Source organism: Bombus vancouverensis, chromosome 7 (assembly GCF_051014615.1).
Source record: "Bombus vancouverensis nearcticus chromosome 7, iyBomVanc1_principal, whole genome shotgun sequence".
In the NCBI taxonomy this organism is placed as follows: Eukaryota; Metazoa; Arthropoda; class Insecta; order Hymenoptera; family Apidae; genus Bombus; species Bombus vancouverensis.
The window spans coordinates 17,897-29,590 of record NC_134917.1 but is presented as its reverse complement, the minus strand read 5'-3'; the positions used below and the strand labels follow the sequence as shown (position 1 = coordinate 29,590).

At 35.1% G+C, this 11,694-nt stretch overlaps 1 protein-coding gene across 1 annotated transcript; it reads left to right on the top strand.

Annotated features, from left to right (window-relative positions):
• The first annotated feature begins 3,271 nt into the window (after positions 1-3,271).
• LOC143302891 (venom serine protease Bi-VSP-like) lies at positions 3,272-4,533 on the top strand. The gene is made up of 3 exons (XM_076619717.1): positions 3,272-3,450; positions 3,522-3,676; positions 4,005-4,533. Exons 2-3 carry the CDS (start codon positions 3,545-3,547, stop codon positions 4,158-4,160), a joined length of 288 nt encoding a protein of 95 aa, XP_076475832.1. The 5' UTR covers positions 3,272-3,450; positions 3,522-3,544; the 3' UTR covers positions 4,161-4,533.
• Positions 4,534-11,694: the final 7,161 nt, after the last annotated feature.

Below are 11,694 nucleotides of genomic sequence, written 5' to 3'. Positions count from 1 at the left end.
TCCTCAATTCCCGCCCGCTAACTCCTATCTCCACCGATCCAAATGATCTCCTAGCCCTCACTCCCGGACATTTCCTCATTGGCGATTCATTAATGTGCTTACGTGATCGAGATTTCAGAGACATTCCATCGAACCGACTCTCCAAATGGCAGCATATCCAACAGCTTAAACAACATTTTTGGAACCGCTGGCATAAGGAGTATTTGAACGAGCTAACCAACCGCAATAAATGGAGCAAGGGTGGACACAGCATCCAAAAGGGCACAATCGTCATCCTCAGAGAGGACAACGTTCCCTCCATGCATTGGCCTCTGGGCCGAGTTATCAAGGTTCATCCAGGCGCCGATGGTGTCATCCGGACAGCTACAGTTCAGACGGCAAAGAGCATTTTGGATCGGGGCGTCAAAAGGCTTGTCCCACTGCCAATTCAACCCGATCTCGAGAAACCCGAACAAATAGCCACCGAGACGAAATAAGATGGGAACTTCAACCACACCTCGCTAGTTTGATCGGTACCCTCTCAACGGGGGGAGAATGTTACGCCATGCGGCTTACCATAGGTCATATTCTTAACTATCGATAGCGCCACTATAATGTCGCAGACGGATCGTCGCGTCTGCCCGGCAAACAAACATTGTAGTGGCAAGCGCGTGGTTCATTAAGCAGGGCGACTTCCAGAAACGTCGACTCGTGGCCCGTATTTTACCTCGCAGTAAAAGAATGTGGCGTGATCCGAACGTAGTGGGGGTCGCCTTCCAGAAAAAACGAAAAAAATCGAAAGGCGTTCAGAACTTTTCGAGAAGTCGAACCGTCAACACATGTGGTATGTCGCGCATTACTTATCAACCAAAACGCAGTTACATTTTTTTTGTTCCATTTATATCTTTCTAGTTAATAAGTTGTTGAAATAAACATTAATTTATTTGTGTTAATTCTGTGGAATTTCATTGAACTACCCTTATTATCATAATCGAAATAAGGGGATCGATCAGTTCGTGGCGTCGATTATTTAATCGTAACGGGAACTTACAACTCTCGTTGACGTGCTATCCCGCGATCGCGTCTCTCCGCGAACGGTCGAAACAAAATGATTCACTAAAAACTGTCCTGAATTCCTAAGAATTTATTTACCGCAAAACTGACAAAGTGTTTATTTAAAAAATGAGGTTGAAGGTAGTCCTTTTCTTTCATTTCATTCATTTTCATTTTCTTTCTTAAGTATGGCTAACACAATATCTAATCAATTAAAATTTTATATTTTCACGTGAAAAGTTTCTTTAGATAATTATTATCAACATGTTGACTAACTCTTACGGATTAATACGTGTCTGTAGGGCAATCCGGTGGACTTGATCGGCTTTTTACTTCGAAAGTTGAGTAATCGGTGTCGCTTTCTTACGCATCTTTGAACTGTATAAATGTTTTAAAATTGTTTGATCCAGAATGTACGTACCACACCGGACAATCAAGAAGGCACGTTTTATGTCTTTCTTTCCGATTAATAATAAGCCATTTACTGCAAAGAATGAACTTTAAAGGCATTAAACAGCACATCAATGTACATTTCAATTAGACTAAATAATAATGCTATGATTTTATCGGTAGTAACTTTACTTATTAACTTGAATTATTTCTTTCTTTTACTTCATGTTAGGAAGAGTATCTTTTTGCTTGAAATAAAAAATTGATATAGGAGTAATAATATAGATAGAGATCAAAAACTGTTAGGGCAGAAATTACACGTTTGAACTTTATAGTTCAGTATAGTTCAAATAGAAATTATATAGAATTATTTAATAATTTGTATTCCACTGGAATAAAAATTTAATTTCTGTCTTTATCAAATCTCTATTTCAGAGTATTTGTACGTATGTACTTATCGTCTGCTGTATGATCGAATATCGAATAGGTAATAATCGTTGTTACTCGTTATGTGAGAAAAAATTATGTATATTCACAACTATGACTATTGCATTTTAGGCGCTTGGCCATGGATCGCTGCATTAAGTTTTCGTAATCCCCGAAACCCAGACAAACCACTATGGAAGTACGGAGGTTCCCTGATAACGGCTAGGCATGTTTTGACCGCAGCACATTGTGCACATATGGATGGAATAGAAAACATACACAATCATAATATTGCCATTCTTAGATTGGTGGAGGAGGTGCCATTTTCGAGTAAGTCCTCAAATATATATGTCGGAGATGAAAAGAGCACAGGAGCCTTTGGAATTTTGGATAACCCCGCAACATTGTAACCTAGAGTCTACTATAGCTGTAATCAAACAATTGTAGTTATTCAACCCGATTGTAATTATTCGAGAATTGTGATAATGAGCTTGGGCTCGAGGCGACAGTCAGTCGCCGAACGTAGCCGCGGTCACGGGATGAACGTCTTGCCTAACAAGGTATGGAGTAATTCTATAGCTCTCCTTAAAAGAAATATTCGTGGCGACACGCGACAGTAAACATTCCAACGGTTTCTGTCCCGTGGCTCGCCACACGCAGACCCTATTCTTCGAGTAAGATGATTGCCAGATGTCGATGCGTCTCCGCAGTACATGTTCGGCTAGCCCAAGGGCCCGTAATAAATCTTAAGGTTTAGTTAACTAAAGTCCTTCAAACAGACAAACAGTCTTTGCCCCAGCTACGGGAAGATAGGGGAGACATATTTTTTAACGAACGGCGTCTCCCACTAGCAACTTTCCCTCGAGGGCGGCTAACATCCTTATCTAACCACCGATATAGAGATTGACCAATTAGCAGCAACGCCAATTTCCCTTACTTTCTGAACGAAGGCTTTTCTCGACGAATCCGATGATCTCGTGTCCTTAGACACACCCCATTATAGTTTTCCTCTGTGGCATCATCGGGACAGGAAAGGTATTCTCGCTCGCGATCTCATCGATCAAGGAGTAACGCCTTCGCGATCAGTGATTATTTTCAGACTTAGACTTTGTGTGAACGTTCTGTCGTCATCCCGTTGGCCGCAGATTCGTTATTGAGCCCGAGAACATCGTCACTAGCGTCGCGAGTGCCGAACCGCTGTGATCAACTGTTAAGACTGTAATAATTCTATCATTGCAATAAACTACGCCTGTGTGTACTGTATCAATGGCTAATCCTCGAGAAGATTCATTTGACGCCCACAACCCCATTCCCAGTGATGATCCGACATATATATATGTATATATATATATATATATATATATATATGCTATTGAGTATTACTGAAGTATCATATCCTGAAATTTCTTACTGTACACATATATTGTGTCATAAAGCGTGTACAATTCTTTCTCATACTTTTGGTCATTCGTTTCCTGCATTTTCATTTATTCTTTTATTTTTCAGGGTACGTATATCCCATTTGTACGAAAGAGCCCCTACGAAAGAGCAACTTCGTCGGCTATAACCCCCTTGTTGCTGGATGGGGAGCATTAAGATATAGTAAGTGATATCAATTTTATAATAAAATTAAACAGTTCCAGTCTTAAATATCTTTCTTATTTTCTTCGTAGGACGACCACGACGTAATGCATTAATGGAAGTACAAATGCCAGTGATTAAGAACGCCGAATGCAAAATAGCTTATTCCAAATTTCCTAATGCACCTGATATCACTGATGGTATAATATGCGCCGAACATGCTCAAGGTGGAGAGGATTCTTGTACGGTAATTAAGTTACAGAGTTACTACAAACTATACGGTATCTGAAGACACGTCAATTTGAATTAACATCAAATCGACGTCTTAAACATTAGAAATAATAGATAAACACAATTTAATAGTTTTGCCCACTTCTCACACCTCATTATGGTATTTAGTCTAATTTCCTTCTAATCTTAGTTTTGTTCAAAATACATATAACATGTACATTATAAATTGGAGTATTTCTATACACAAATCAATAGAAGATTATTACTGTATATAAGTATAATTTCAATACAATTCGATCGATATATTTCAGTATCTTTGATTAAAAATTTAACGATCCTTTCAGGCTGACCGCGGCGGACCACTGCTGATACAACATGAATTAACCTCGTATTTAATAGGTATTGTGTCTTACGCTTATAAGTGCGGCACAGCTGGCTATCCCAGCGTTTACACTAGGGTCACATCGTACCTTGACTTCATTCTCCAAGCGATGGAATAATATGATATTACTGTTCCATAAATATCATTGTGTAAAAAACGTAAAGTTGGATTTTCTTATTGTGGAGATAAGAAACAGCTCAAATTTACATTGTTTTGTACGTTACAAATTATAGGCTTAAAATGTACGAAATGTAACTTTGAAACGACACTAATTTTTTACGCACGATAAACCTCCACGACTTAGGTATGTAAAGATGATAAACGTATATTAATTCTATTAATTTGGTAATAATAAACCAACTTTCTGAGAAGTTCTGTAAATTTCGTTTCTGTTGTATCAAGAGAATAATGGAATATTCCACTTAGATCGTATACTTCTTGTATGTACATACAAAATTTTCCGGCTAATCTAAAACACTTCATAAGATAGAGAGCTTCTGGAAATTCGGACACAGAGAGTACATAAAATACAAGATAAGTCTCGTGTCTTTCAAAATTATTTTTTATTCGCTAAAAACGTCCTGTATATTCATGCAATCACATGCAACCTCGAAACTTCACTTATTTTTTATCACTTTCCAATTCAATACACTGTTTCTGCATTTTTGACTATATGTAAGAGAAATTTCCATTCAGCCAAAGGTGTACTTACAGATTATAGATTCCTATACGACTCTCGGTAAAAATTTATCCGCACTCCAGATAGTTAAAACTTCTGTCGACCATATTGATCCATCTGCACTCTTCGTATGACGTCTATATCTGTTCAGTGCTGCTGCGTAGGTTTCATTGTGTTACGTCAATTCGTTTGTGCAGGATGCTGTGATTCGTTTCTTGTGGTCGGAGGTTATGTTTGATGCCTATATTTATCAAAGATTTAATGCACATTATGGAGAAAGTGTTTTGTCAGGAAGTGTGTTTGAATGGGCACAAAAGTTCAAAGAAGATCGCACAAGTGTTATGAAAAAACAGCTGGACGCCCGTCCACATCCACGATGACAACATTGAACGTGCTATCTATGGAATAGACGAGTGACACTGGATAATGTGGCAAATCATTTGCAAATCAGCCACGGCTTTGCTTATGCAATAGTGCACGACAGATTTGGGTTTTAAAAAGTTTGTGCGAGATGGATGCCGAAAAAGCTGATGAAAAGGTGAAGACGACGATGCATTCGTGGTTTGCAGCTCAGCCCAAAACATTTTTTAACGAGAAAATACGAAGGTCCTTCAGCAAATGGACAAAGTGTATACAGAAATTGAGTGATTATGTCAAAAAATGATGTATGTCTTTTTTGACAATTGCTTAAAATAAATTCTACACCGACAGAGCGGGTAACTTTTTACTCACCCTCGTAAGACACTTAAATTTCCAATCTATTATGATGATTAAAAGAGTTTATACTATTAAATCTAATTGTATTTTGTTGCATGAGAGTACACGTGTATGTGATGTACATTACCTTTATATCCCCTTGAACGCTTCAATATTGCGCATATATACTATATTTTGTGCAGCTTCTATAAAATTTTGTATGTTTGTTTAGGCTGTTAATCGAGAGGCTGGAGTACAAAGAAGTGGCACAATGATGTGGGCTGATGACATTTATAATTATCAAGGAATCACCCCTACATTCGCTCAGGTATATATCGTTGACTATAATGTATTTAACATATATGATTGTTAGAATATTAATAATTAATTTTTAATTCTATCAGAATTTTAATGAAACTGTCCCTTGGGAAGGAAGAACTGATACCTTGATATCAGGGTTTGTACATCCTATATATACGACAAATTTTAGAACATTATATAACGAAGAACCAGATCGTCGTGGCCATGTGATGTGAATAAAAGGACTTGAATTTGATGATATTTTTATAATGTTAGATAACATAACTAAGTATCTTCACAGTAAGATAGGATGACATGGTTTACATGATCTTAATGTTGTTCACTTGAGTGATGATATTATAAGGAAAAGTGTAATATCACAGGTAGGATGATTCATAATTTAGAACTACTAACTCATGTATGTATTAAAAATTAAAGAAATATATTAAATTTTATAGGATATTTATGTTTAGTAACCAGTAATTCAGAGATTGGTATTCATGGTTACTATAACGAGGCTGTAGAAACGCACCCTTTCTTCTTTGCAAATGGTCCTGTATTTATGTCTAAGCCGAAACTGGAACCTCTGAATAATTTAGATTTATTCTTGTTATTTTCTAAAATACTTATCTACAGTATACCATAAGGAATGATACCGTATCACACCTAATCAAGTGCCTTAAGAAACATCAACAGGATATCACAGTAATCCCTTATCGACTGATATGTAAGTAAAAGTTATGTGTCATTGTTATACACAGTTATGTGTTAGTGTTATACACAGTTATTTATCATTTTCTATTAATTCAGTTGTAGCCACTACAATATCTATGACACCGGTAGTAATTATAAGATCAATAATGATGTTCTATAAGAGGAAATGATGATTAGGAACAAAAACTTACAGGTAAGTCAAAGTATATGTTATTTGCCATTTGAAAAGAAAGTTACTAACTTAGAATTTTTTGATAAATAACAATTGTGCAAAATATATTGGATTTCAAATTTGTCAAAAATTGAAATTTAAGAAGCATTGTAATAATATAACATTAATATTTTGATTTTTCAGGAGATATCATGCGGTGGATGGATAATATGTAAAAAATATTAAGCAGTATATGAATTTTCATATTGCGTAGAGATAACAAAATGAATTTTAAAAAATGTCGACATGGTAATAAGAAGTAGCATCATGACAAAGAATATATAAACACAGTTTCATTTTTTATAAATAAAAATTTGTTGTTCCAGATTTTGAAATATAGTGAAACGTTTAATTAGTATCTTAATATCTTTAAATAATTATTATTTTAGAATCAATTGTAATTGTATCATACGTACTTTTGAATTCGTGCAAGAACATATGTAATTTTGAAGTAGTTATTATTAGGAAATTGTTAGACGCGAACAGTATGCGAAAAGTTAGTATGCAGTGTAATAATTATCAATCAAAACACAAGAATTAAATTCTTGAGGAAAAAATTTCCGGAATTTCTTATTTACATGATTATAAAGAAATCCATAATAAAAAGGAGCTGCTTTCTAATACTTCTCTTCCTTGTAATGCCTATGTTAATAATAACGAGGTTCGACTTTTTGTTTTTAGAGGGATACTGGAAAATTTGAAAGTACAGTACCATTGGGAAGAAAATCACGATATTGAAAACGATATTTGCAAGTAAATTTCCAAAAAATCTGTTTTCAAATTTTCGCTTTCTATTTCACATTAAAAGAAAGGGCTGCCTTCTTTTTCTGCAAGACAAAACAAACATTCTGAATCTCGTATCAATGAATGATGTCAATAAGTTATTTTTCTTTTCAGATTGAACAATATTCCAGATTTATTCATAATTTCATACTACGCGAAGAATAGACTTTCATGGGTATATAAAGGAAATATTAAGTATAGGAAAACTCTTTTTCGTTGTAGGTGACATATGCTTCACGGTTGAACACAAGTATTTTTGAACACATATAAGTGAAAAAGTACTCTTATGGAGAAAAAGAATTGATACCTTCGATTGACATTAGATAATGTATATAAACTTATGAACAATCACTATCGGTTTGTATTTTAGGTGCACACGCAGATTTGTTGGAGTTCTTATAAAATGTACATCCTGTACGAACGTTTTATTCTTCCAAATTTTACGATACTATGTCTCATATAATAACTATATGGATTAAACGTAATATAAATGATCCGAAAATAGACTCGAACGACATTAATTGTCTTTCTATTTATATCAATATCGAAAATACAAGTAAAGCTGGAACAATAGTATGCAAGAATGGACTATTTATTATTTTAAACCAAATCATAGCATATTCAGAATGCACAGTATTATCATGAAATGTAAATGAATCAGTTGTAAACGAACGATTTTACTGTAAAATCGTTGCCTCCTTTTTTTCATCTGAAATATAGCAGCAATGAGTACATTCTTTTAATATATAATAAAACGAGATATCTTTATAAAGTTACATATGTCATCACTGGTAACTGTTATCTCGTATGACACCAAATATACCGTTAGTATGGAATGATATTTTTATGAAGATATACCTTAATGATAGATTTTATGAATGAAACGTTATATAAGAAAAATTATCTCTTGTTATTCTATGATGTGTAGTAGCTAATGAAGATTAATTTTACAAAGTATTGGAGCAAAAGAGAATTAAAAAATTAAAAAGATCTAAATAAGATTGTTCGTGTGGCTTAATTATCTCAATTCTGGTACACCACTTGTTACATTCTAACTAATTAGCGCTAAACAATAACTTGCAAATATTAAAGATATTAACACCTTAATATTAACACCTAAAGGTTTTCAGGAAATTTTATAATATTTGATTATTGTATATCTAGTCATTGATTGATAAAATTTCTTGTATAAGCATAGATCGAGGTTGACGTCATACGCAGATTGCATATCATTGACAGGTATCGTTTTAATTTATTTTATGGCTAGAATCATTTGAATATTACACGAATAATTATTTCCATTCGAACGATTAATAAATCACGTACCTATAAAAGATATATTATGAAAAAGACGTGACGAAACAAAAAAATATTGGAAATTCCGTTGTCATTAGATCAATTATTTTTGCAATGATTTTTATTTCCATGTAATTACATATGAAATGGGTAATTCATTAACATCTCCTCGAATCGAATATAATTCGTTACACTTCACAACGATTCAAATAATGGACGGGAAATATATAATAACTTTCCTGTCCTTGCGTTAAAATAGTACTGTACAAATCAGATGATACAGGAAATACCCAAAAAACCCAATTACATCCACATTGCATGACAGCACACTTGCAATGGATTTTTGTGATTTCAATGTCACAGACAATGACACAACTAATCAGAACACGTTCGAGGCTATAGACATTGAAATTACCGCGTGTTTAATACGTTTAAAGCATAAATCTAAATTTCACGCGATTATTTCTTTGTACATTGTGAAACTCTTAAATTATCTTAATCGAATAAATAATCCTAATGTAATAAAACATCTTGAAATAGACCTAGATATCTGAAACAGAAACTCGAAGGATAAGAAATCCTAAAAGGTACTAATCCTAAAATAACAAACTCCTAAATAATAAACAAGTGATAAAACCTGTTATAAATAATAAAGCTTACCTGGAATAATCAAATCCTAACTAATCGAAAATAAAATAAGGCAAGCAATTCTTAATGTTTCAAGTAATTTTTCCGAAAACACAGAAAGATAGGGAAATTAAAAAGACGCAGCACAAATTGCAGCACAATGAAAGTTTCAGAGCGATGAATACGATCGTATTAAACTAAATAATTTTCAAAAGTGAAATTACACTGAAACGTATATCGATGATATTTGTCATTTCTACGATCTGTTTCGCTTGATCGTGCTTCTTTTCTGATGTAAATTCAATTTATAATACGAACTAAGTTTCCTTTATTATTATTAGTCCTGCGTCTTTTTAATTCGTCACTTCTTTTATTTCAGAACAATGACGGGCTCCAAGATGCTGTTCGGATGTTTGGCGTTAATTGCTTTTCTGCATCCATTAGTTCACGTTTGTACTTCGAGTAGTACAGCTCAAGGTTTGTACTTCGAGTTGTCTTTTTCCATGCACTTCAAATTCCAATACGATCTGGTCACGTGGCCTTCGTACAATTTCGAAATTTTACCTGTTTGGTAATCGTCAATGAAAAAAGAAGTTATGCGTGACCTCAACACATTGAAACAATTTTTATGATTTTTTATTTGCCGGTTGGTCAGCAAGTTAATGGAAACATTTCACTTAACTATTCGCGTTAATTTCTTCGGTTTAACTTTTGGGAATTGCTTCGTTAGCTTCGGGAATATTCCAACGATTCGTTTTACGTACAAAATAAGCATGATAAATATTACATCACGGTAATGTAATATCGGAATATATTAAAGGTGTAATTTTGTCCAATTAATTATAATTTATTAATAATGGATTGAAAATACAGATATTAGTTAGACAGAGAAACGATGTTTGATTAACAGGAAAACTAAATGCAACGCTCGTATTTTTTATATTTGGTAACTCTCTCTCTCTCTCTCTCTCTCTCTCTCACTAGCAACTCTAACACTCGACAATTCTAACGACTCTATGCTTCGACGTCTCGATCAACTCTGACCCTCGCCAATGCATTCCTGCTCGGTCGTGCTCGCTCTTGCTCTCGTCCTCTCACACACACACACACACACACACGCACACGCACACGCACACGCACACGCACACGCACACGCACACGCACACACTTTCTGGCTCACATGCTCTGGCCTCTCGATTGCCACTCCTTGAAATATGAAACCGTACTTCTGTTTTGACGCTGTTTATCTTTTCTCGCGTCACTGTTACTAGGCGCTCTTGGATGTAAACAAACTACAAAAAGACGACGTACACGGTGTTTTCTAATTTCAGCCGATCTTCAATCAAAGCTATTCTACGATATTACAGAATTATATTTCCCCCTTTTTAATTAATTATATATATATATATATATATATATATATATATATATATATATATATATATGTCGGGTTTACATTAGAATTAGGGTTAGGGGCGTGAAACGAATCTTCGTTTGGGTTACACGTTGTCGTTATGCAATAGAGAAGACATTGACAAGTGCAAATACGATTATTATAGAACCGGACAAGTAACCGTGGTAGTTAGGTACTCGAGAAACTAATGACAATGATCCTAGGTTCAATAACGATTCCGCTGTGACATCAATCACATCTCAACCTACATCAGTGATAATACATCGACGGCCGACTCTCGAACACTTTTGGACACATCACCACCTTATCATCATAGCATACACCAAGACTGTGACGCACCTTAGTCCACATCAGAGATAGGATATGGACCCCCGACCTTTGGACACTTTTGGATACATCACCACCTTATCATCATAACATACACCAAGACTGTGATGCACCTCAGTCCACATCAGAGATAGGACATGGACTCCTGACCTTCGGACACTTTCTACATCATAACCTACACCTAGCCCCTCAACATCCTAAAACCAAAACGTATATAAACCGAGACTTCACCCAGCTCGGGCAGTTCTTGTTCTTCTTCTAGTTGCTGTACTCATATAACCCCTTTTCTCCAGGTCGGTATTATTTTGTAAGTGTGAACATTTATAATAAAGTTTTATAAAGGAAAATAAGTAGTTGGGTTACGACTCAGCCTTCTTACTACCACACAAGTACCGACTTTACGTGACACCGCGGTCGACGGGATGATAGATGAACGTGCTCACAAAATCTAAGTTGGACGCGTAATATTCACTGGTCGTAAAGGGTTACTCTTTTCATCGATGAAATCGCGAGCGAGAATGACTTTCCCGTCCTGATGATGCCACAGAGGAAAACTATAATGGGGTGTGTCTAAGGACACGAGATCATCGGGTTCGTCGAGAAAA